The following is a 27,477-nucleotide window of genomic DNA, read 5'->3' on the forward strand; positions in this document are numbered from 1 at the left end:
TAATGTTATCTGACTCTGTCTGTAACAAACATGATTGCAATATCATACACATAGAGATAGCATTAATAAAAACAAAATTCAGGAGCACTGATATATTTATTCATACTTTTGTCATAGTATTTATAAAGATCTAATAAATATAAATATACCAATTCACAAAACATACAACTGTATTTACAGCATTATTTAAAATCATTTTCACCATAACAAACAATCAAGTACCATTGAATAAAACATAATGATAAAAATAATAAAAAGCCTTCAAAACAAAAAAATTAAGCTCATTCAAAAACCAATCATTTGCATCACAAAACATAATAATCAACATTTATTCACTTGCAGCATCCAGTCATCCATCAATCTATTCACACTCAGAATTCACTTTCCTCTCCTAATGACACCAGTCAGGTACATATAATCACATTCAACACAGATAAGAAAATCCTCACTCACAGACCATATCACAGAAAATCCCAATATATGGGTCATACATTGAAGCTTTCTCCACAGCCACACGTGCCTTTAATGTTCGGATTGTTAAATATAAACTCGGATGCTAGTTTATCTGTTTGGTAGTCCATTTCTGTGCCTAGTAATGTTAACTGGGCTTTGGAATCTATCAGAATTTTAACACCTGTTCAAAAAAAAGAATTCCATGTTTTTAAAAAGACTTACTTAAAATGTTTGCTAGAGGTTGTATCTGTCGTACAATGTTTTGAAAAACAGTTCTACAAAGATTCATGTTTACTCATCAATAATCAACTGAAACACTCACCATCTTGCAATACTTCTTCATCAAATTTTGCCTTCTCTTTGGCATACTCCATTGTGTATGTTAAGCCATTACAGCCTCTAGTTTTAACACCTATCTTCAAACCAATCTGAAATACAGGAAAAATTCATATGGGGTTTAATATATGTATTTAGGTTGATGATAAATACTGAAAACAAGAGCTACAAAAGAAATCACTGTACTGATATGTGGTAAAGGGATCAATAACATTTTGTTATACTTTATCTCATCTAAAAATCAACTCGTTATATATGGTGTTCTGTCAGTTTGCTTAACCCATAAAATCAACAGGGAATATATGTACTTTAGAATTCTTCCTGGAATATCATAAAAGATTACTTTTGTACTTTGCTTCATAAATTGTGAACATTTATTAATTACAGTGTATATATCATATTTCAACAAAACCTTTAATTTACAGGTACAGTGGTTTTTATTGTTCAATACATGTATAATAAGTAGGGAGAGCAGTTTCAAACCAGTTACAAAATCGGTAATCAGTTAGTCATATAAAAAAAATATATATACATTTAACACACAATTTTAATTTGATTTTTAACTTTCAAACTGTTCAATTTAAATTGGAAACCGTTTAGGCCCTAAGGCTGAGATTTTGGGGTAAAATTGGTCTGTAAGTCTGTAGGTGTAAATTATAAGGTCCCTGTCAGTACTGCTCAACTTTTCTTTAATCATTAATGAATGATACTAAAATCACTGTTGAGTCTGTTACAGTTAGTATTGTTGTACATACTGGATTTTAACAGCATTAATTTATTACGTAAAGAATGCAGTTTTTTAAAATGGGCACATACATGTACAGGTAACTACAATCCGAAAAGATACTAGAACTGTAATTATTTCAAACATATATCTGCAACCTGGGCAAACTTTAATATCTTTTGAGACGTTTAATTACCGGTAACTACAAATTCGTGACATATGGTCTGGGAAATCATTTCATGACTGTTTGTTCTCTGTTTTAGAGATGTTTTTGAATGATAACTAAGAGACAGGAATTTTATTTTATAATAAAATTTGATATACAAACAAATAGAATGTTCATATTGTGATCATTATAGATATTATCAAAAAATAATGATTTATCAAACATCTAAGTTTTTTAATACGAGTAACCATTAATAGGTCAGAATGAATTGCAATTAACTGATTTGATTGAATGTCATCCCTAATAATAAGTGCTTTATATATTGTGTATTTATACACAAGAGCATTCAATATGGTATTGTACCAGGGTTTTTTATCCATATCCAGATGAATTCAGAGTATTACTGGTAGGATACATGTATTGCAAACAAATTATTAATGTAAACAGTGAGCAAGAGTAATGAGTTTCTTACCGTTCCTGGATTTTCACCAAGGATTTTCTTCACTTGATTAACAGCAGCTGGTGTCTAAAATATTGTATTGGTATTTATTCTTTACAAAACAGTTTATGGACTGAATATTGGATATTATAACTTTTTAGTATTCACTTTGGAGAAATGGACAGACATTGCATCCATCCACTTCTGAAAAATTGCTTAAACTACTTATCCTACAGGTTGGGAACAATCTCCCAAATAAGATATAAATGGGATATAAAAGTCTGTTTGGGATATAATACCCTAAACAAGATTTAAATTTGAAGTGCAAAATAAATTTGAAATTTTTTATTTGGTTATTTTCAAAATCCACATAAATCCATATCAAATGCAACAACTTTTGGACAGTATACAAGTTTTACTATAAATCTATAGTTTCTAGTTAGTTAGATTGATCCCCAAGAAGTTTGGGATATAATGAGATCCCCAAGAAGTGTGGGATTTAATGAGGGATCAATCTTTGTAAGAGTGTTATTACAGAAAAAGTTGTTCACCAAAATTTGTTACATTTCATGTAATCAAATTTAGACAAATTTTTTGGAAAAATAAAAAAAATTTTTTTTATTGCACTTTATATCCCATTTGGGACATTGGTCCCAATCTGTCCTAAGCCTGTTATAGTCTGTCCCAAGTTATTGCTTCCATCACTTTTTGATGATTTTTCATAAAAATACACATACCAGTGAAAGAAATACAATTGAAATCAATGAAAGGGAATATATCCAAAATATCTTCATTGAACAATTATCCCTTTTCACTCATAAAACTTCACAGGAACGAAAATAATTTTCTTACGGAGATTTATAATGGGAAATGTTTACATCTTTTCTCCATTCGGAATACACTCGGAATACATCGCGCAATTTTTTAACGTTATCATCCGGGCTTAATAATGGCTGATGCAATGCAAAATCTCCGTAGACTTTCAATTTTGGGATGTGTATTTAAACCAGATAATCTGGACATTTTTCATATTAGTGGATGAACGTAGTTTGAGCACAAAGGTATTTACTATTTTTGATATATCAAATAAAAAGTGGTGGAAGCAAAAACTCGGGACAGAGTATAAAAGAATAGAAAATATGCCTACCAAAGTCTTTAAAGGGATGTAGATCTTGCTAACTCTTTTAGCAATTTCTAAACGGTTGCATATTTCTCGATAAATAATCATTCATCATATAATTATACGAGTAAACTAATTTCATTAATCTTATAACTATACGAGTAAATAATTTCATAATAGAGATGTGAAAAATGTATGTAGTTACACAAGAATAAATTAATCTGTGTTGTGGAAACATACAAGTCGATCCAAAACTTTAATTTGGACAAAAGTGCTAAGTATTGGCTTAAAAGTTTTACAAAAATAAACTGTAGCAAGGAGATAAATAAATTACGTAAGAAAACGTGACGGCTGACATTGACCTTTAACAATACAAATATATATGAATAAAACTCGTAATACTATAGGTCTTAAACATCTAAAGTTTTTAATCATTAACAAATATCAAGTGAAACATCAAAACCATGTCTCTTACCAAAACTAAAGGAGCCTTCGTTGGAATTAATCGCTTTTTGGCAACTGCACGCACTGTACCGACGACTCTTGACGCCATTTTGTATGTTATTGTACAATTTCTCTAGACTTTTCGTATTGTAGAATATAAACGGCAAAAATAACCGAAGGGCAGTTTTTTAAAAGTAAGTCGAGGCTAAAACGTTTCGTCATAACATTTGTTTTATCTTCAATATTACGTATTATGACAAGCATAAATATTTTATGTATGTCAACAACTTGTTTGGTGTTTTTTTGTTGTGTTTTTTTTTTTTTTTGGGGGGGGGGGGGTTGTTTTTTTTATGGGGGGGGGGGGGGGGGGGGATTCGTAATTTGCCTGTAGGCTGAAATGCTAGTTAGAACCATAGTTTTGTGTGTACTTATCAGTTTCACAAAGTATAAACTATATTTGTTTGTAAACCATTGTTTAAGGGCAGTGAAGTATAATTAATGACATTAATCTATATTTCAATTCTGTTACCAATAGTTATGCTTTGACCTTAACCTCTGGACAATAGTTTTCACTGAGGATCACTGCAAGCCCCTTAAATTATGTACAGACAGTCATCAAGATAAAGCCAAGGATAGAGAAATTTTGGTTGAAAATTGGAGATCTGCTATGACCTTTACATAGAAATGTGGTTCAAGGTCATTGCAAACCCTTTACCCATATATAAGCACAATTGATGTTAAATTTAAGTCGAATAGGCATAAAGGGAACGAACATATTGTTCAGACAAGGATCTTTAATGAAGTTTGATATGACTTAGACCTTTGACTTAAACGCTTTGTTTTAGGTCAAAGCATATTTTTATCTAAGGCATTCCATAGAGGGGGTAAGAGCCAGATTGGACTAAAAGTAGAATTGAATAATAATGATCCATAAGTCAAGAATTTTACACATATTGTAACTTTGCTATGACCCTAACCTTAGACCTAAAAACTCGGTTCAAGGTCACTGCACATTCTTTACCTAAAGAAACTAAGTGAGGGAAGTATAAGCCATATGATCCAAAGGGGAGAGAAAATGAAAATATGCTCAGGACAAGTCATGTCAAATGGACAGACAGACTGATCAATATAAGTGGGTCTTAGCACAATAATAGACCATATGTATGTAAAGAAAACTATAAATATTAGACAAAACACATTTACATACCGGTACATTGATTTATTGGTTTCGGTCAAATTTCACCACTCAAATTACTGTTATACTAGCTGGAATTGATCACATTTCATTTATAATTCAGATATCTCTTGGAAAACAATATTTAATATCATAAATAAAGGAAAATTCAATATATTGAGTCATTGACATGCCTCAAAATTAAGGATCAAACCTGGGTATACTTTTAAAAAGAAAAAATAACACTTCAAATGTTTAACATATTACCTTTTTTTTTTATTTTGTTGAACATGTTAAAAAAAAATGAATAAATGTATTTCTATGCAAATTAAAAGATTTTTTTAAAGAAAAATTAATACAGCACAGTGATGCAGCATTTGCAAAAATAACAAAAACTCATCAATTAAGACAGTGAATCAAAACAGGACACCCACAATACAAAAGATAAAAGCTTGTACTTCAATATCACTATGTTTGCTTGTATAAAGCTTGAAACACAGCACACGCTGTTGATTAAACTATAAATCGCCACAATTGCTGCAAGCACAAATTGTGCTACACATGAAAGCAACCTTGAAAATGATTTCAAAAATGTAAGAATAAAAATTATCCATGATTGAAAGGTATTAATTCTCATGTATAAGTGTAAACAATTAAAAAAACTGTATATGATATCAAAAAGGCTTAGATATATTCAATGCTGACCAGAAATGCTAACAGTTAAATTACTGCCTATATGTGTTAAAAATAGCAAACAATTAGTGTTCAATGATAGACTGATAATGACATACAGTACATGTATTTTATTGAACTATTTTATAAAATCAGGACCACAGGGTGACTTTCTTACTCGGAGACATATAATTAAGATATTTAAACTAATTCTATAAAAGTACAAATTCTTTCAAAAGCTAGATTGTGGGAGAAACAAAGGGGGAAATTGAAAGACTTCATAAGCCAAATCTTATTCAGATTACCAATATATATTATATTAGACTAAATGAATCATAAAAAACATTACAGCTTTATAGTAACATAGATTCATGTACCGGTATGGACAATTTTCTAAAAAAATTAGTATTCCAGCATGGAAATACCTACAAAATGAAGGAATTCTGTCTGAAATATATCATATAATAGCTGTTGATTCCACAATATTACAAAACATTCAATGTACTGATTCTAGCTGTCATAAAAGCAACCACCAATTAATCCCTTGGGTTACTTGCAGGGGCTTTTTTTTAAATTGCCTGCATATATTGAAAATGTGTAAATATTTAATCTTAATTTTGTGTTAAACAAGAATTATAGTGAACAAGTACAACCCTAAGTTTCATTGGATTTTAATGAAATTGCAACAGTTTGAGGATTTGTTGCAATTATAGATAGACTTAAAAAACAATCAAAGGGAAAACACTGAACTTAAGGTATATTCTACTGAAATTAATTATAAGCAATCTAACTAAATTCTCGATACCAACTTCTTACAGCAATCAACTTTAGTTAAGTACTGTAGCATCAAAAATCAAGACATATCACTTGCTAGAGATCATTATGAGTTCTACTGGACGGAAAACATTCTACCTTGAAAAAAGTACAAAAAGACGCATATAGATGAACTAAACAATACTAAAGCATAATCCCTGATTATTCTGAAAGTAACAGTTATCACATATATCATCATGTTAGGAAGTCAATTAGTTTTTCTTTCTGCATAGATATTCTGTGTATAACAATTCATATAACAGACAAAGGAATAAAACACATTTCAAAGGAAAAATATTTCAAATTGATAAGCAACAAGACAAGATATATTAAGATAAAGTAAATTTAAGTCCATCCATTATCTACTGGTAACATTTCCGACAGAAACAAGAAAGCTGTAGTTAAATCTTCAGCCAGAAAGAATATAGCGGCATATAACTACACAAGCAAATGATTTGGAAGTTAACTCTCAACATCTGAGATTAGTATGGTACACATTTCACTTCTCCACCCTGAACTTGACAGATTTTTGAGAACTTTCCCTTTCCACTGCAGTATCCTCCATTAATGTTGTGATTTTTTCTACCTCTTTGTTGTGACGATTGTTCGGCCAAGGGGAAGCCATTACAGAGTCTCTATCATTAAAGTCTTCTGCTGTAGGAATGTTAATGGCAACCTGTGTTGCAGCGGAGGATTGCTGCTCCAGGGGCTCAGGAGAGGAGGCAGGGGCGGGGGTGATTCTTGGCGTCCCCCTGTCCTCTGCTTTGTTCTGTTTCGTAACCTGTCGAATGGCTTCTTCATTCACTGTCTGTGAGAAGAAATTGTCTGAATTCTTATTCGCAGAGCTATCTCTAGGATTAGGGTTTCTAATCTGTGTAGATATCTGAATAAATTCTGTCTCTCCTTTTGTTCCGTACATAGAAAAGGAAGCTGGGCTATTGACTCGAATAGGTTTAGTGGGACTCGGTTTATACATATGTTTTGCACTAGCTCTGTCACTGTTTCTGCTGATGGACCTGTCACTTCCTGCTCGACTGGAAGCAACAGACCGTGAACTTAACTCACTTTGCGATCTTACAAAAGAACCGGAGGGAGGTCCAACTGTCAAGTCAGCCACTGAATATGGCTGCACAGTAAAGGACGGAGTGACAGCTTTAAACTTGGGAGACTTTGAGGGTTCACTATTGCTGCTGACGTGAGATTCAGCCCCGCTAGTCTTGCTAGGACTCCTGTCTGTGTTATCAGGGTCGGACACGGAGTCTGCCGGAGGGCTTTCACTGTTTTCCACAGAGGATTCGTTTTTGGAAGCTTCCTGCTTTGGAGAGTTTTTGGCACTGATAGAATGTTTGAGCACATCATCAACAGTCAAAGACTGCAGTTGATCTTCATCGTCACTGGGGTCAATGGACAGAACTACTATCTTATTCTGCTGGTCATGGCCGTCTAAGCCGGGTCCTGATTTAGGTCGCTGTCGAACTTTGTAGCCTTCATGTGAAGGAGAGGCGAGTTTTGGACGAGTTTTGTTTTCTTCAGGATGACTGAATATAACAGGGTGGGTTTCACAAAGATTCTAAAATATAAAGGATATGGCAAAATTACTTACTGGTATATATCTATGCATATGTTTGGTATGTTAAGAATATATATATATATATATATATATATATATATATATATATATATATATATATATATATATATGTCATGACCATACCATAATAAGAATTTTCAAACAGACTTTTATATTGTTTTTCCCTTTTTACTTACTACTACTACTTAGCTTAAGAATTCTACCTTACAGAAAATCGCAGGAAAATACTATATTTGTTTATTCCATGTTTAATCAATTCCTGTTTTAGAAGCATTTTCTTGTGGTAACAAATGTACAATAAAAGGGGGATAACTCTTCAGATGCTATATATACACATGCTTACAGGTCTAGGCTGGTCATTATTCTGTAATCTTGGGGAGATAACTTTTGCAGTCGGAAGTTTCACTTGGTCATCCCAACACAAAGGAACCACTGGTTTTTTCTCCATTTGAGTTTGTGGCTCCTCTTCAATTCTGAAAATTTAAGTCTAAATGAAAATTTCTGTCAAAAATTGTAAACTTAGAGAGAGAGAGAAAGAGAGAGAGAGAAAAGAGAGACTCTGAGAGAGAGAGAGAGAGAGAGAGAGAGAGAGAGAGAGAGAGAGAGAGAGAGAGAGAGATTTTTGAAGAATTAAGGGTGTTTTTCTTAAAGTCTTACATTTCCTCACTTAGACTGCGTTGTTTGAGTTTAACGTGATGTGTCTGAGGACGACCATTGATTCCTATTCTGACACGGTCCCCTTTTTGTAATTGTTGTGCAATCCTACTACCTACACCTCCTTCCACACTGTAAAAATCTCCACAATCCTTGAATTCTGTCAATACAAGACAAAAGAAAATTAATATTGAAAGCAATAGCATAACTTCTTTGGTTCAATGTTATTGCCACTATTTCACAGATAACATTGTCTGTAGAAAAATATTGGGATTACTTATAAAGAATGAAAGAAAAAATATATTAAATGTGAACAAAGGTAAGCAATTACGCAAAATGATAGGCATTTTTGATCTATAATTTTATCAATCTTTTTCAAAACTCACGAGCAAATGCATCAATAATGCCTCCTGGAGTCTCCCCAGCAATAGCTGACCCCCCAAAAGTCAGCCATGTATCGAGGCTGGGAGGGGCCTCAGCTTTACTCTGTCCCCGTACAAAGACCCCAGAGTTCAGGTCATGGTTCTCTGGCTGCCATTGCTGGTGGATTTTTGAGGTCAAGGCTTTCGTGGACCGACTCGTCATGAGTAGCTCTTCATCATCACTCCACCTTACAACTTTATATGAAGGTGCACTTTTGGCTCTGCCTGATGAAAGATGCAAAGACAAATTGGAAACAGGGTCCCATAATTGTCCTTTCTCCTCAAAATTATGATACTTTTTGACTGAATACACAGTTTTATGAGAGAGTTGTTGAGATTTGCCTAATACTTTAGATCATGAAAAATTGAAATCAAAATAGACAAATCTTGGTTTTTGAAAAGGTCTTAATCAAAACTGGTTTATATATAATTCAGATTTTTTCTAGGGGCAATATATGGGTACATACCATTGATTTTAGGTTTTCTGGTGTTTGACTTTTTCCTTGTTGGGAGTGGAGTCTCTGAATTGTTGGACAAAGGCTGACCAGTAACCTGGACTGTGTGAAAAGATGCCACAGCTGAATAATCCTAAAATACTTTACGTATGCTTTTCTATGGTTTATTGGTTTATTTTATTGATTTACAAAAAAATATATATATAATTATATAGAAATTTTCAATTTTTTCTATCAATGCATATTCATGTTAATATTCATGTTAATTTACTGCTGGAAATTTGGTAATTCTAGACAGCTATATAAATATGCTATATCCTCAAATTCACAAATTTATCTTGTTTACAGAATTTTTGTGTTTGTTAGACAGCTCTCATTCCAAAAATAAAAAGATTACACCAAAATAACATTAAAATTCTATGAATAAAATATAATTTACAGTGCATGTATGCCATGGATACTTTCAACATTTGATCTCTGTACATACTATTTATTCTCTGGACTTTTCTGTTGCTATTTTGAGCTGAAATATTTCTTTTTGGAGGTGCTGATGCAACAGGTCTGTCAAATAATCAAACAACAATTAAAAAAAAAGCATTTTGGATGCATGTAGATTCTATGTCAAAATGGTTTGGGAGAACCAATATACAATTCTGTGCAGAAGACTTAAATCACCTGACTGAGTAAAAAAGAGTCCCTGACATCACAGTTATGCAGTCCTTATATTTTGTCCTTTGTATTTGTTTAATTAAAAGTAAGATAATGGTTCAGTCTCGAAATTTATTTGCTAACCAGTTGAGAATTAAAGTTGTTACTTTGTTAGAGCTGGTTTACAGTCAATGTACTTAAGCAACTGGTAATCATTTTCAACTACTGGTATATGAAATTCAAATGTCTAATACAATACCAGTATTTATTTAATCTAATTGATGAAGGAAACCCTACTGCAGGTCAAACTGCATAACTTAAACTTTCAGAATTCAGGTTTCAATTGAAAATGGACTTAAAACTCAGAAAATAATTGCAATAAGTATTGGTACAGATGAAGTTAGTACCATGCATATACAGTTAAAAACAGATATAGCAACACACTTATAACAAATCCAGGCTTACAGCAAAGTCAGCTCCATTCCTCTTACTAGTATTTTAAAATCATAAACTGATCATCTACTATGAATTTATGTTTTAATATAATCATGTTTTACTCTAAAGATCAGCCAAACCTTTTGGTGTATATTGTGTGGATAAGCCGATGTTGTTCTTGGATGATGTCAGTACTGGATTTGGGTCGATACGTCCGAGTTCCGCTAACGTCGATGTCAACAGTTCGACAGGACAGAACTGGCTGTGCCGGAGTGTAGCGATGCCGAAGTTCAATCTCTCCAAGAGGCCTTTTCTGCAAAATTCAACAAAAAATAACATTAACGTCCCAAATCATAGCTCAATTTTTGTCTTAGATAAGAAAGTGATATATATATACATATATACCCTGTACTATCTATTGTATAAAGTAATCAAAAACTCTGTCAAATCCAAGTACCTATAGTTCTGAATGAATGCAAAAACTGCACTGAATCAACTTTCACAAAACATATAAGAAGTGTATAGGTACCTAGTCCACCAATTGTTATTAATAACGTACTAGTTTGAAACAATTTTACTGAATCAATACCTTTTTGTTTATAAACACATTAAAGTGTCTGAGAAAACTGTACCATATTTACTCTCCAAGGTAGAAAGAATGTATATGTTAATTGAATATCAATATATACTTTAAGGTGGGTCAAAATAGGGCACAAATAAAACAGAGTTACAAAAACCAGTTCATGTATATATATTGTTTTTTCCTTGGACTTAAATGTGTTACTGCAGAAATATATATACATATATCAGGCTTCGCCTTGCCTTATATGGACTCTTACAACCTGACATAGTTTTTAAGACAGTAACAATTAACTTAATATTGCTTTGTCCCAATATCATTGGATGGAATGTGTCACATGATTGCTGTCTCTATTTCAATAGTTGGTAACCAGCAAATAATACAGTATTCAGCAACATGACAGCCATAAAATTATTTTTCATTATATTTCTTTCTCCAATTTATTAACATACAAAAAGTTTTGAGTCCTATAAAAAACGAGTTGTTACTGACTGTCTATGGAATGATAATGAGTTTATTAAAGTCCATTGAAGGCACAGCAAAAATGCACTGGGACATGTTTCAGATAAGTAACTTAAAATGTGTTCCTTTGATTTTCTGATGACATAGATATTTGTAGTATATGTACAAGTAAACAAGTTATAAAGATTGCTCGACTGTAAATCATACATGCCAACTATCCCGATTTTTGCGGGATTCTCCCGATTTCACGTCATCAAAAATACAAATCCCGATATCCCGATCGGGATTGTCAAAATACCCCGAAATCCCGATTCTCAAAAAATCCAACCCGTTTTACGACAATAAGTCCCGATTTCCATCTAAAATTTCAAATCCCGCGCTGCTTGTCTACGCTAACCAATCAAAAAGCGGGATTATGACCGCCATTGCTGTTTACCTGTATCGCGTGTGTGTGAATTGGTGTAATTACCTGTACGCTACCTGTGTCTGGGTGTTTGCAAACCTAATGAGGAGCATGTTTTGATAGTAATTAATCGGGAAGTATCGGGATGAACAGCAAAATGCCACACTTTAAGTTTTTACACAAACTTCGACAAGAATGGGGTTACACCACCAAAGAAAACGAAACTTTTATCCCAATATCGGGAGGCAGATTCCCGATTTTCGGGATGACTATCGGGATCGTAATTGGATGACAACCATGTATATTGCCGTGCAATAGGTATGTTTAACTTATATATAGTACAATTGAATATATTTATTAGCAGGGTACATTTTATTGTGTACACATGGCACTATTATAGGAGAGATTGATAGCTAATATATTATCTACAAGAAGAATAGATATGTTAAACTTTATGAGTAACAATTCTTTATTTTTATTTTGAGGGATTTTAGGGTAGACCATGGTGGAATGAATGATGTTACAAAGAACATGAAAACAGCCATCCATCAAGCCACCTGCTGCTACCAACTTCTTTGTGAAATCAAAATTGGAGCAAGATGAAGGTATTACTAAATTTTTTAATAAGCTAATATATAATATCTATAAACAATTTTAAGTCAGGAAAAAAATTATAAATACTTTCTTTCACTTTTTATAGCAACTTGACCCATAAATGCTTTTTAATATTTAATTAAATTAATTATTCATTTTATTTTGTAGATGTCACAAGAGCAGAGCTAGGTCCTGTTTGCCAACTGCGTGCAGAACTTAGTGCTTTTTGAACTGCTATACCATACTATTTCTTGTTTGTTGAGATTTTAAAGATTGATTTTAATTAATAAAGATTGATTTAATATATGAAAAAAGTTATGTACTTTATTTATGATTTCATTTGAAAGAGGAGATTGTTTGATAAACACATTAGGAATAATGTTAAATAGATAAAGAAACAGATGACTTTCTAAGAGTTCAATTGTTTATACAAAGCAATTACACGACAAAATGCCGCGAAATTTCCTTCTAGGAAAATGTTGTCGCGCGTAAAATCCCCCATGGAGATTTTCAAAAGTTGGCATGTATGGTAAATCTTAACCTGCATGTCACAATTAATTAATGCATGGTACAATTAGTTGTACATGCATCTTTAGCTCTCCACCAGATATACAGTTCTGCAGCTATAAGATACAACATCCGTCACACTAGTTTAACAATACGGTCTGCGAAGTAAATCTTTTTCAAAGAATGTATTAAGCTATATAATCTGCTCTTACTATCTGCTTTGACTTGAATGCAAACATATGAAGACAAATATAAAATTCCTAACTTCACATGTAAGAAATCTAGTAAAAGTTGTCATAAAAAATTAAGAATGTTTGTCCACAAACTGTACAGGTTTGCCATTCTGTGCAAACAGCAACATTTTAGCACCATTAGTTTACCAGTAAACAAGTTCATAACTAAATCTACTGACTTACTATCTAAGCACGCCCTTGAATACCTGCATGAATAAAACAAATATTGTCACATGAGTGTCACATTTAGGAACTAAAACCATTTACTTGTTCTCCAAATTTGTTTAAAGAAAAAATTGAATTACCAAAACGTTTATCTATATCACTATAAACTCAGCACTGGTTGCTGCAAACAGATAAAAAGTTTCCCGGGCGGCAAACAATTCAGAGCACAAAAATGGAGTGCTCCGATTAGAGACAAATCTCAGGTGGACAAATTAAAAGCTTTGGGGACAATGTGTATAGGCTAACCTTATCAATGCCCTTCTATATTACACCTCACAATATTGACAAAATGCATTGCAAATCTCAAGGTACTCCACTCAAGTATTTGAAGGAGAGCTAAAAACTTCCATTCAAATTCAATCTTAACACCAAAAGTAAGCTGGAAATATCATTTAAACTCTTTAATGGAAAGCTCTCACTGGTAAATTACAGATTCCATGGCAAGTTTCTCCTTTATTTACGTGTAATATTTGGATACAATACAATGTCTTTGTAAGTCACAGCTTACACAAATGAAGACGCCTTTTCAATTTGGATCCATTTTAAACCAATTATATTTTCCTGATCATTAAATGCACCCAGTTTTTAAAGAGGGAAAATTTTCAATAGGCCAACGGGTTTTTTCTGTTAACAAGAAACTAAGCATTCAGAAGACCACATATTAATTTTCTTCAATCTACCAGCTACTTGTAAAGGAAATGCCAGCTGAGACTTAAAGGCATGCATTAATACAAATCTAACTGTATAACGTTCATTATGAACTTTTCAATTTATCATTTTTAAAACCATTGATTGAGTCATTGTGATGTGTTTTATGAGGTGACATGTAAGGAACCAGGCCAAAGCACCCCTTGTCATTACATCACAGGCTGTGAGACTTAAGCGGAAGAACTTGGACCTTAAACAGGGCTAGAACTCTCACTGCGGGTAAAATCAATTGAGGATTTACAGTCTTCAAGGGTTTTTTTTTTGTGTCCGTATTTGATACCGGTAGTTTCTTCATAAAAATAGCACATACCTCCCCAAATTCTAACCCTCAGGAAGCCTTTTCTCAACATTATCTTAAATTTATACATTAGAGTTTAATACCAAAGGCGTCATTAATTTGTCAAAATGCACTGAATATGTAAAGACAAATTGTTGGCATTTTCTAGTACCAGTACATGTATATACCTTTATCAAAACTAGGGATCAATTTGATAAACCTTACAAGGTACAAGAATGACTTATATCATATAATTACCGGTAGTATATATGTTCACTCATCAATTTTAATCATTTTTTGAGAGTCTGATCCAATTTTTCGTATCACCTTTTGTAGTTTCTTCTTTTTTTTAATCCATGCCTGTGGATTCATTTTTAAAGAAAAATTTATAGGGAGAAAAAAATCTTAAAATATTAAAATCTTCATTTAATTCCATATAACACTGTGGAATCATTAGATTTCATGGTGGCTTAATTTTTCATGGTATTTTTGGGTATAGCCCTCACCCCACAAATAAGCAAAAAACCTGCAGTCCATGAAAATTGGCCCCCACGATATTAAATGATTCCTCAGTATACATTTTTCTAGTAAGTAGCAACCTTTAAGTGGAGAGGGGAAAGTTTATACGGTTTTTAAGCTTTGTTAAAGTGTGAATTGGCCCTTGTATCATTCTAGTTTTAGTGTAATAACTAGACACTGTTCAAATATTAAGTGTAAATAATCCCTTAAAAAATCCATTTAATCTTTAATTCGGTATTGTCTCGAAGCACTCTTTGGCAAACATCATATGGCCCACTTCAACCAGTGATAATAACAAATTAAACACGATGCCCCAAAGCTTAACCCCAATAGTCACAAATGCACACAGTCTGCTAAAATATCAGACAAATCAGGCTATACATTTAGAAATTAATGACAAGATTAGAGCATGCATCAAATCGAACCATTTAATACATGAAGTTGCAAAATTTAGCAGTTAGTGACAAAATATAGTGGTATAGTCACTCTTTATTAATAAAATATGAATAAATTGGAGTATGGTATATAAGATTCAATAAAACCTTACCAGAGCTATCTAGGTGTGCCTCAAAGTTTCAATTTAAGCAGAATTAACAATGTCTGATTTTAACTTCGAAGTAGTACGAGCGCGCTGAGTGTTGGGCAGTGCCATTGTACAGTGATTTGTTTGTCGATTACGAGCCGAGCCTGACAGTCCTGTTTTGGCTATCTGATAGTGTATTACATAGTCAGCATGAATTGTTTTATGCGCCATGTCGAGATATAATCTTCCATTTAGAACACAGGTGGGAACAGAGTATTGTCACTTGGAATCAAAGACAACAGCCATTGGGTACAATAATATACACCCATCTACATTGCATGCAACATGAATAACATTTAAAATTAATGCACCTTATCATTCTACAATCATGTGTAGCGCAGTTATACATGTGTAACAATTCTCCTACCTTTTTGCAGAATCTTGCTTGTTCCTTATTGTAATCCTTATTCACAGTGCTGTCTCCAAACCTTGATCTATTAATTTATACATGTTTTATCTTTTTCTCCCTTGACCTAAGTCTATAACTTACTAGTACCACTGCTTGAAAAATAGAGCACCCTAGTACTTAAGTCTCTACTCTAGACAGGTATATGACATAATGTTCTTCATGGGAAGCAACAACAGTTAAATAGACACTTGTCCCAAAGAGCTACAGCTGTGCTTCAATACAAATACTGCACCCCAAACAGCAGTATTCAAAAAGATATTTTTATTAAATTGTATGTGTGTGTATAGAAAGAATGGGTATATATTTGTACCTGTGTAGACCGTTATAAAGCATTGCAGTTTGTTCTAGTCAGGTAAAATTTGCAGAGCTAGGAACAACTTGTTCAGTTTTGTTAACATTTTTCTTCCTAGACCATGATCTACTGAGCCTTTCATTCCCCAGTAAGGATTCACAAACTTTTGAAACGGACTACCCTGTAATTAAACCGTCTTTTGATGTTTGACATTAGCTAGCTCACCTTGGCATGTTTGCGAAGAATTTGCCGCGCGTTGTAATCGGCATAGTCCAAAGCAGCCAGATATCTCTGTGCCATGGTGGTGTCTGATGTGGTGTCTGATGTGGCACCACTTCTGGTCAGTTCCCGTCACTGCGGTTCACCACGACTCGCCTACAAAGATTGATGTGAATCAAATGCGTAATTGCCAGAGATTATATTGATTGATCTTCCTAACATAATTCATTTGATAATGCCAACTACATTATATATGAAGTTCTCTTGAGACTAAAGTTAATTGTATGTATGGAAATGAAGTAAGTAAATATTTCAAAGCATATTTGATTTCCTCTTTCAAAAATCCATATCACAAAAGTGCAGGCTCAATCATTCATTTTCACCTACATTAAAGGTGATAATGGAGATTGATTCTCTCACTTCATTCATAGTTACACATTTTATTTGCTTGTATTAATCATTTAAACAAGGATGAGAATAAAATCACTCCCATTTCATACAGTAACTCTATTGTATTGAATACCACTAGACAACTTTATATTCACATACCAGTCCTTCATTTATTATTAAATGATCACTTTAATACAGGTGTCTATAGATACATGGTATCTGACAATTGCAACAAATATCCAACATAGTATACCCAGTATCAAACAATATCAGGCCTGGGTAAACTTGAAATTAAAGGTCACTTAATTTAAAAGGTGGGGGTTGCGGTTGGGGAGGGGGATATTTTCATAAAGATATATCATTTTTGATCAATTCTATTTTCATATTGCAGCATAGTTAAAAATGTATTAACTGTTTCACACTGCTTCACAACAAATCAAATCTTAATATTACCCCAAAACTGCTAAAATCTGCAACTAAAGCAATTAAAACTTAATGTGGTCTGAACAGGCATTGTAACACCTGCAATAAGACATTGGTTTGTTCAATGACCCAACACACAATTCAAAACAATTGTACGCAAATTTATTTCATTAACACTTGGATCACTAACTGCTTATTAACACTTTGAATCACTCACTATTAACACTTTGAAACACTCCAAACATAATCCCTGATGCTTCAATAAAATACACAAACAGCTTTCGCTAACAAAATCCTGTAGAAAACAAGATGAAATGACAGAATTCACGACCCATTAACAACCAGGCTTAAGCGATTCCGAGAAGCTTGTTCAACTATGTTCGCTTCACCCCCCAATGTCTCCTAGCAATGACCCTTCCTAGAGAACAACTTGTCTCGCTTCCATTCTGCGAGGAATGTGTCTCAGACACTTACCAACACCACTGGATTGCAATCGAAGGTAAATTTTCTATGATTTGTTAATTCTACAGACTTGTAATCGAGTCCTGTCACTAGAGATCTTGCCTGTATTTATTTTTCAGAGTGATCAAACACTCCAATCTTGTCACATTGTGTACCACCTTGTCAAATTGTCGTGTTCTTCTCCAGAAGACATGTCTACATTTATCCCTTCTCTTCACAGATTTTGTAATTGAAAAAAATAAAACCTTGACAATGAAATAATACATTCTTATCTCATAATTGAAATCCCCCATTCCCACTGAATTTAATGTGTTTTTAAACATACCAATAAATTTATCACAAGATCTACACTATACCGGAAAATTGACATAAATTACAGCCATTTATTTTCTGTGCTCTGTTTGAATACAAACCTATAATCTGGAGGTAATTTAGAATGTTTACTAGCTTTTGTTTAACAGTTGTCAAACATTCAGCGGGCAATGAAATATTAAACATTAGTTCTTCATACTCACCAAAGAAATTTGGCCACTTTCCCCCTCTGTGTATGCGGACTAGACTGATTAAAACGTTCCCACAAGATGTTTGTTTAATTTCGTCAAATCTCTTAGTGTTAAGTAATGAGCTTTAATCCAATAGCACAATGACAATTTACTTTCCTGAATTAAACGCATTAGAAAAACATGATGGTCCGTTTTTTTCATTGTACCTAATTGTGCATTCACTTCTAGTGCTAGACCAACATATTTAATCTCTTCTTCAACCTAGGGTCATTATTCCATAGTTCCACAATATCAAAGGTTCTATAAAACTTCAATTGATTCTTTGGAACTTTAAAGATAAAAAAGTTTAATATTACTCAGATATGGTGATATGGAGGTCTTATAAGGTCCATTTATTCAGGTATATAAGGTCTTTGCCAGAGGGTGACCTAAAGAATCTTCCAAACCAACAGATTTATCTCTATAACCAATCTCCATGCGTTCAATACCATTCCGAAACAAAATCTTTAAATATGTTACATTTCTTTTCTATTCTTAGCTTTGATTATGTCTTCCTGGCTTTGTATTCTTTTATAAGAGATTTGAAATAAAAATAAATCAGTGTCTCTCCAAGTTAATCTTCTTCTAGCTGTTTAAAACATACATGTGCTGGCCATATGTTCAATTCTCCTTTATCATGACGAAAGTTTTAAAGTTTCCAAGAATTATAGAAATGAATTGAGTATACACTGTATAAATCTTTATAATAGTGGACATATCTATACTTGTTTCTTGCATGTGAATCTATGCAAAATACATATTTAATGGTAAAGGTCTTATAAAAGCAGACACTTCAGATAGAAATTAAACAATTATAAGCTTCGAAGAACCATATTTGCACTAATGTCAAACAAATATTTGGTGAGTGATTCATGGGTATTAATGTAAATAGAAATATATTAAGATAAAATGATATGCTAGTACTCATAAGTCTGTTATTTTGCCAAATCAGAATTGATTCTTCAATTATAATCATGCAGTATTAGTTTTAAATTTGAGAGCTGCATGTACATGTATATTAATTAAACAATAGTTTCGGTTGGGAGCAGCTGAAATATTATGATCAATGTTTAGAGTAGAGTACAGAAAAAGAGTAGATTTTTTGTCTTCAAAACAATTCCGCTAAATGCAGCAGCTTAGCCCATCTAGTAACATATACTGCATGTATATAGGGAAATATTCGCCCCAGTTTTATTTCGCCCCTTTCTCCCAAGAAATTGTCCAAGGGCAAATATGAGACTGGGCGAATTACAATGTCTCAAATTAATTACCACTTTTAAAACACAAATGTGTCTACTGGGTGAATTAATTGATAAGTACGAGAAGAAACTGTTTTCAAGGGTAGAAGGATGAAAATTACATGGGGGCAAAATTACCCTGTATACAGTATAGTACAATCAGTTACTGGGCTTTAAGTAAGTTTTCAAGACCAGCTATGCTTTGACCCAATTATAGCCTTAATGTGCATAATCAAATCATTTTGCAGATAGGACATATTTTACATATTACATTTGAACATGAACAATTACATAAATAGAATTGTTATATTCATTCATCACATTCATGTAGTTTCCACTACAATCAATACATACTTCATAAATGATATTCTGATTCTAAATTAAACATCCAAAACCTCAAACTTATGATTAACTAGAACTTCGGATCACTCACAATGACACAAAATCTTAACTGTATGTCCATCAGTCAGTAAAATATTGAAGAAATTGATCATTTGATCAGGTCTGTTGTAAAAGATAAACATATAGCCCATTGCAGTGACATTTCCATCCATAGATATTTTCTTATAAACAATTAATGAGCAAACTGACAACAAAAGAAGGCAAATACCCATACAGTTCTCTGGTCAGTGAATCGGAAAAGAAACAATGTCACCATGAGTGCATATGAGCAGGTACATACCGGTATTTTGAATTCCTAGATTATTAAGATTTGATGCTATACTTGTAGATTTAAAGGCACATTAAACTGATCTCTAATGAATTTGTTAGATAGATTGATTTTCCAGTAATTTTTATTTGTTTTCCAGAGTTAAATGCCATTTCACTTTAACGTACAATCTCCAATATACAGTACAGGCAACGCGGATCCCGTGTTTCCCGCGCCCCGTCACGGTATAAACACATCGAGGTGATCGGCCAGGTGAGACAGGTATACCGCGTTCCCATCACGGTAAACTCATCATCTACCTGTCCCCGCCACGGTAAAATTATCGATGGAAAAGTATCGTATACAAGCGGGAGTTATCTCCCCGAATGACAAATAAATTGAATGTTTCTTTATATTTAATGACGATATTTAACCCGATTTTGACAGTGATTATAATCGAAATACTTGGAGTCTTTTTTACTATTTTTCTTATTTCATAGCTATTAAAAAAATTATAAAAGTATTTAATTTAATACTTGTGCAGCAATTGCAAATAAAATATTTTCGAATCCATTATCATATTTTAAGAAGGTCGTTAAATTAAAAATTATCATGAAATGATTTTAATTGCCAATAAAATTATAAATGTGTACGCAGTGTGATTGTGTTTTCTTAACAATTAATTGGTCCGCCTACATTTGTATTGTTTGTTTTGAAGTCCATGCGTGTCAACTAATGATGAGCAAATGTTTAAAAATTAGGGCTTCCTATAAAATTACCAACCCGGTATTTTTAGCATGTTCCGTTCATTTCTTACAAGGTCTTTTACGTGTAAAGAACATTTTTTGTGAATTCACGTTTTATTGAATTTGTGTTGCGTTTCTTTAGGTACATGTATGGCTCGTCGTTTGTCACTGCGCGAGGATTCCCACTTTCAAGTGCGTTACGTTTGCGACGACAATCTTTAAGTGCGAAGCCGTGTGTTCTTATAGAGTCAGTCTGACTGAGAGAGTAAGGAGCCTTAGAGATACCCAGAGTTGCATAAAATTATGTAATCGAAAGATATTGTGGGTATCCCATGTCATGGTGTCGTGATGGTGTACCAGCTACCCGCCGTGACGGAAGTTAGCGTTCGCTCGCGACCGAGCCCCCCCCCCCCCCCTCTCTCTCTCTCTTAACAGAATAACTAGATAAAAAATTTTGAGAAGGAAATGTTGTTAAACTGTTCTTATGTTCTTACACATTTCAAAGAAATTAAGAACATGTTTTGAAAGTTTTGCATTTCATGCCAATAAAAAAACATTTAAACATTTCAGTAAATGTATTGATATCATTTTATGTGGGCATGTACATGTAATCATATTGAATATAAAGCTACTACAAATATGTAAATCCGTATCCCATTATCGTAACCTTATCCTCCTCCCCCCCCCCCCCCCCCCCCCAACCGCTTTAAGACTGTCGAAGTTAACATTATTTGACTTCAGTCCCAATTGTTTTACACAAAGGTGTGAAACCGTCGCACTGACAGGAAATCACTCTACGCTTGAACGCACAGAATACACAGGAATGAGGCAGGTAGATAATCAGTGTAACGATTGACCAAGAAGAATTCTACATGCATATCAAACAATTTTACTAATAGTTATATCAATTAATTGATTTATTTTACTGCGTTCTTTAACCGCTAAACGTGTTGAAGATGTTCCTTCCCGCAAAAAACCTCCATTATAAATTAAACGAGAGATAGAGAAAAAACACAACGAATTAAACTTTCCAAACACAGTATATCATGCATCACGAACATTGTAAAAAAAAACTTAACTGTTGAACATACTTCTTTTTTTTTTCTTTATTAAAAATGAAACTAATAGAACGAAACTTTATCATGGAGGAAACACGTGGTAGAGCTAGCGGGTTGATTTGATTGACAGGTGCAGCACGTGGACTCAAATCTGAAATTGCATGATGGATTCAATCACAGTGTACCATATTCTTTTATGAATACTAATTTTATGAATATTTAGTATTGGATATTAGTATATTTCACATAAGTGTACGTTAAATTACGCCTAAACGTCTCTCTCTCTCTCTCTCTTTCTCTCTCTCTCTCTCTCTCTCTCTTGTGCGATTAGACGAAGCCGTACGCGATATAGACTTTTTCTTTTGTAGTGAATAGGTGTGAAAACCCTCAAGGGCATGTCGTTTTCTACCCTGAGTTTGTTAATCACTACATGTATACACAGAAAATGATCGTGACTTAAACTTTATATGTATACACAGGAAACGTATACTGATACACGTTATGATTCAATGTGCTTTAACGCAGCACCAACTTTATATATGAATGATAATTTTATTATTGATTGGAAAAATAGATCTCTTAGTTGATTCCCAAAATTTGTTCATTTCTCAATTTAAAACATACACAAGTCATGTATTGACAGTTTACGGCGCTATGCGTGTAAACTAATAAAATGAGAAGATGAAATTGCTCTGCATTGATACGAGTTCATCTTATGAAAATATTTAATTTTAAGATTGTTATAAAAACAGGATTATCAACTAATAGAAATAATAACTGAAATAAGCACGTCAAATACAAAGAGATGTGTTCTTATTTACACATCACAAAATTAAACAGCATAATAATCATTTTATGTTGTAATTCGAATGTAGTTTCCGATGTCATAAAATTCTATTTCATAAATATAATTTATTAATTTTATAATAATATGGACCACAATTTATTTACAATGCAGCTGTTATGCTTAAATCTGAAGTCGCATATTTGACGTGGATTTACGCGACCTGCATTGCCTGTAATGTACAGTACAGGTAAAGTAACAACAACAAGCAGCAGCAGGAATAACGGTAAATCACACCGTCGCGGTGTCATCACGGTCGCAATCCATACCGCGATCAAAAACCGCGATGGTGTATCGCGGGAACGATAAAAATACCGTGACGGTAACGCGGGCCAATACGGGATCCGCGTTGCCTGTACTGTAGCATTACCAAATGTTGTTGCATAATACATAATCTTTTATGTCCTTCAACAATGAATATAAGCGGTTTTAGAATGGGTGATTGACTCTAATGAATGTTAAGAGAATGCACCATGATTCATAATAGCTAAGTCATGTACTTGAAACCAATGGTTGATGAGTTGTACACAATTGAAGGATCAGATTTTATATAGACAATGCAATTTACTCAAAAAATAAAATTTCAAGAAAGCTATCAGTAATTAATTCCTTCTAGCCAGATGTAGTAGTAAGTAGTAGTAGTAGTAAATTATTTATTATAGTGACATGTGCATATTATGTACAATTGTGCCGTATGATACAAATTTTATAACAACTACTTGTACAGATGTACTAGCTTCTAAATGAATTCATAATATTAATGCACAATGCTAATCCTAATAACCAATCAATATTTAAATCAGCAGATTAATTTTAACATTTGGCACCGATTTTTCACCCTTTTAAGATTTATAATAGTCTACATAATTAACGCATTTGAATTGCATAAGGCACAACCACCATAACCCCTCCCACCCCCACCCCCTAAAACTGTCAAAATAAAGTTAAATCATACAATACTCCTTTTGGCAAAGAAAATAAACAATTTGTGAGTCTTTAATTATCAATTTTATGGAAACTCATTGGATTTCTCTATATAAGACTGATTTCAATGGTATAGTAAGAAGAAAACTTGTGGATTCAATAGTGTATAACGTAAAAGTTAGAAAACCCTTTTTAGTCACAATCCCTGTGGGTTCTAATGTGACCAATTAACCACCTTTGAGAAAATAGCTAGGTTATACTAGCTACTTTAAGTTTTCCTAGTGTATCATTACTGATACAGCTGGCATGTTTATTTATTTTTTTATTTCATTTACATCATCCCACTGAACTTTTACTTAAGAGCCATTTCCTCAAAGATAAAAAGGATCTCTGCAAAGTAGAAGCTTTTGATGGGTTTACTGCAGTTCTTAAATCTACAAACTTTAAAAAATTTGTAATTTTATCATTTCTCAATAATAATTCCAAGAGGGAATATCACAAAAGTCTGACTTTAAAGAAATTCGTATCCTGAAAAATGTCTAGAATCCAGGAGCTTACAGAAGCTTTACCCTTATTACCACACCAGGTCCCACTAGGGGCCTTATAAATGCAGTCCCAGGTCACAGACACCCCCCCCCCCCCCCCCCCCGCCTACAACTGGCACCCCCACTAACTCCATATCCTGAATCTGCCCCTGATTCCTCCTTGTCTTGGCTGGTAAAATAAAGGACTACCGGGTATATTTGATATGGTCAAATATCCGTCCCTAATTTAAACCAATTTTTAAAAAGTATCGTATAAAAATCAATTCTTCAGTAAACATTATACAAAGGATGTCTATTACTTTTATCTTGATATATTTAGTCATCATTGTCCTTTAGCTATGATCTAACTCCCTCCACTTTTTTCACACCAGACACTCTTCTAAAATTTCAGGTTTTAGTTTACATATGAGAAAAAGGAAATGTCATGGATTTGCCACCCAATTTCACTTTTGTCAGAGCATGTAATAAATGAATCTGAATATAAGCAATATTCTGATTGAAGTTACAATGAAAAATACCCACTCCCCCACCCCAATGGATCAGGATTTTCTTTCCATTTATGAATTTATGATCAGCAGCAAAAATTAAAATTCATTTCTTATAAAATAGCCTAATTGACACATGCATGCTTCCATTGAATCATTTTGTTTAGTCAGGCAATTTTTTTGGAAAGCTATTACTTGTAGAACTTTAGTTTTGGGGCAAGAAATGCATAATACCGCATAAAGCCATGTTAAAGATATACCTGGTAACAAATTACCTTAATTAAATTATACTGAATCATGAAGGTTTGTCATTGGCATCATCTATACAATGTAATAATTTGAAATAAATACAAGATAAAGGAAGAGAAAAAAATTGAAAATTTTATCCGCAGCGCATGTTGTATCAAATGAATACCAATACATATAAAAACAAATGAGAAATGTTAATCAATGGTGCTTAAATTACAATTACAGTGATCAGAAAAAAATACAATGTCTAAATGTTCATAATCATTGATCAAATTCTTAAATGTCCACCATCTCCATATAGACACATAAAAGAATATACTAATGTTTATACTGAAACAGGTTTGTGTAACCTGTAGTTTATTACAGAATGCTTGATCTACAAATTCATTTCACTAAAAATACATAATGAATAACAAGCTTTAACTGTAACATCAATTCATTATCAATTTGGTACATTGAATATAAAGCTAATTTTTAAGGTAAGCATGTGGTGAACCAAACAATTTACTACATTTTTAATGAATGATCTGTCAGTTATTTTTATGAAGGGCTACTGGGAATAAGAGTTTTGGAATACAGTCCAAAAATACAGGTAATTCTGGGTGAATGGATATATATAGCTCCCTAAAACTGATTTGGCTGATTCTTTCATCAGAGCATTATAGTCTCCTTCGACCTAATTAAGAGGTTATTTTGCTCACTCAGGCACAAACAGCATTTACTGTGCTCACCATCTTTTCAATTTAAAATTATCTGCTGCATGAGCGGATTATATACTTTAGTTCTGGTATCAGAAATGTGTCATCATCACATATTTTTGCTACCACTGTATTCATATTTACATGGTATATTTACATTACGTGTAAATAATGTTTCCCTTAATTGTTTGCATTGGATGTCTATGACTTTCATATTTCCATAATAGGCATCAAATCTAATCATATATGGGGTATGAACACATTAAGTAAATTGATTTAACTAAGTTCTCATCATTAATCAAATATCGTGGTATTGCTTCTATACTGGGGCGTAAAAATAATAAATAATTATTTTTTTAAAAAAATTATAAAATACAACCAGGTATACATATGTATCACAGACCTTTTTCACAGTAACTGCGGTACTGCTCTTTTGTAGGGCAAAATGACAAAGTTTGGTAAAATATGACGTAACGTCAATTGTTTCAATTACATCCATTTATTATCTTTCTACTAAAACTTCAGCAAAGTATATCAATTTGCCCTGTGAGAGAGCAGTACCACAGTTATCGTGAAAGGGTCTATGACACATATGTATACCTGGTTGTATTTTATTTTATGCTGCCCTTGCCCCAATAGTCGCACTGCAAAACATATTAGCGAGTGCAGATCGATGGTGCAAAATTAGGGATGGGACGATCCACCGATGCACCGGTGCATCGCGGTATTTATTTTGACGATATTTGGATCGATACATTTACCATTAATACAACGATACCTTACCGAACTTTTTTTAATTTTCAAAAATATCCGAGCTTCATATATCGGCTATTTTTAGTCCGCACGCTTAATATGAAAGTACAAAGATGGCGGAAAACCTCGTAAAGTTGTCAAAACTGTTAGGAAGCTAAATATGAAGTGTGGAAAACTTTTGGATTACTTGTTTATGAAAAACTAGTGTATACGAGACTAAAGTAATTTTTAAACTGTGCAACGCTCATTATGAATATAACAAAATAACTTTGGACATGCGGTAATACATCGGCAGATTGAATAAATTTTTAACTTTTATTCATGTTTTCATTTAATTGCAATGTATCGTGATATGTATCGTATCGCATCTCATGTATCGTGATATGTACCGAATCGGCTCAGTAGAGTATCGTCCCAGTCCTATGCAAAATGCAGACCTGAAGCATTAGCTCTACTGACAAGGTATGTGCGAAGAGGGTCTGCGAAGAGATAGTTCAAACCAGCTGCTTTAATTGGCATCAATTAATCGGCTAATTAGTGATTTACGTAATGATAACATCTGCCTTTTTTAATTTGGTCTGCCTTTTTTAATTTGGTCATGTATGCTTGTCGTTTCATTCTTACATTACCGGTAGAACACTAAATTCATATGTTGTGAATATGGTCTGCAGAGTCATGCAGTACCGAGTCATGCAGCTATAAGTACTAACCACTGCTGTTCATGTGCATGTTAAGTCAAAAATTGACAAATATATAATTATTTCTGGCAACATACATTAATTTTGGGATGTCTCTGTCGTTTCCAGTAAAACAACCTTTAACAAATGTTATCTTACCAATTCAACATCACTCTCAAAGACCACCAGCCTGACCAGGTGGTTGCTCGTTGTCAACAACAATAATAAATCAGATTT

General features: G+C 33.2%; 2 protein-coding genes and 1 long non-coding RNA gene across 6 annotated transcripts; 1 reads left to right on the forward strand and 2 right to left on the reverse strand.

Annotated features, from left to right (window-relative positions):
* Positions 1–77: 77 nt before the first annotated feature.
* Positions 78–3,866, reverse strand: LOC105331406 (iron-sulfur cluster assembly 1 homolog, mitochondrial). The gene is made up of 4 exons (XM_011433573.4): positions 3,714–3,866; positions 2,152–2,205; positions 776–881; positions 78–634 (listed from the first exon to the last, which is right to left on the reverse strand). Exons 1-4 carry the CDS (start codon positions 3,789–3,791, stop codon positions 486–488), a joined length of 387 nt encoding a protein of 128 aa, XP_011431875.1. The 5' UTR covers positions 3,792–3,866; the 3' UTR covers positions 78–485.
* A 1,241-nt stretch (positions 3,867–5,107) lies between these two features.
* On the reverse strand, positions 5,108–27,477 carry LOC105331405 (uncharacterized). 3 transcript variants are annotated; one of them, XM_011433570.4, is made up of 9 exons: positions 27,400–27,477; positions 16,564–16,713; positions 10,687–10,859; positions 9,951–10,024; positions 9,476–9,565; positions 8,973–9,233; positions 8,590–8,746; positions 8,276–8,405; positions 5,108–7,911 (listed from the first exon to the last, which is right to left on the reverse strand). In XM_011433570.4, the coding sequence occupies exons 2-9, from the start codon at positions 16,636–16,638 to the stop codon at positions 6,841–6,843; spliced, it is 2,031 nt and encodes a 676-aa protein (XP_011431872.3). In that variant the 5' UTR covers positions 16,639–16,713; positions 27,400–27,477; the 3' UTR covers positions 5,108–6,840. The 3 variants fall into 3 exon arrangements, with proteins under 3 accessions (XP_011431872.3, XP_011431873.3, XP_011431874.3); XM_011433571.4 differs by lacking the exon at positions 27,400–27,477 and adding an exon at positions 18,348–18,536; XM_011433572.4 differs by lacking the exon at positions 27,400–27,477 and adding an exon at positions 17,588–17,806.
* LOC105328641 (uncharacterized) lies at positions 11,790–13,050 on the forward strand. 2 transcript variants are annotated; one of them, XR_010707532.1, is made up of 3 exons: positions 11,790–12,309; positions 12,477–12,596; positions 12,754–13,050. It is a non-coding gene; the product is annotated as an uncharacterized lncRNA (long non-coding RNA). The 2 variants fall into 2 exon arrangements; XR_010707531.1 differs by having other exon boundaries at positions 12,486–12,596; positions 12,754–13,045.

This window comes from Magallana gigas, chromosome 7 (assembly GCF_963853765.1).
Source record: "Magallana gigas chromosome 7, xbMagGiga1.1, whole genome shotgun sequence".
In the NCBI taxonomy this organism is placed as follows: domain Eukaryota; kingdom Metazoa; phylum Mollusca; class Bivalvia; order Ostreida; family Ostreidae; genus Magallana; species Magallana gigas.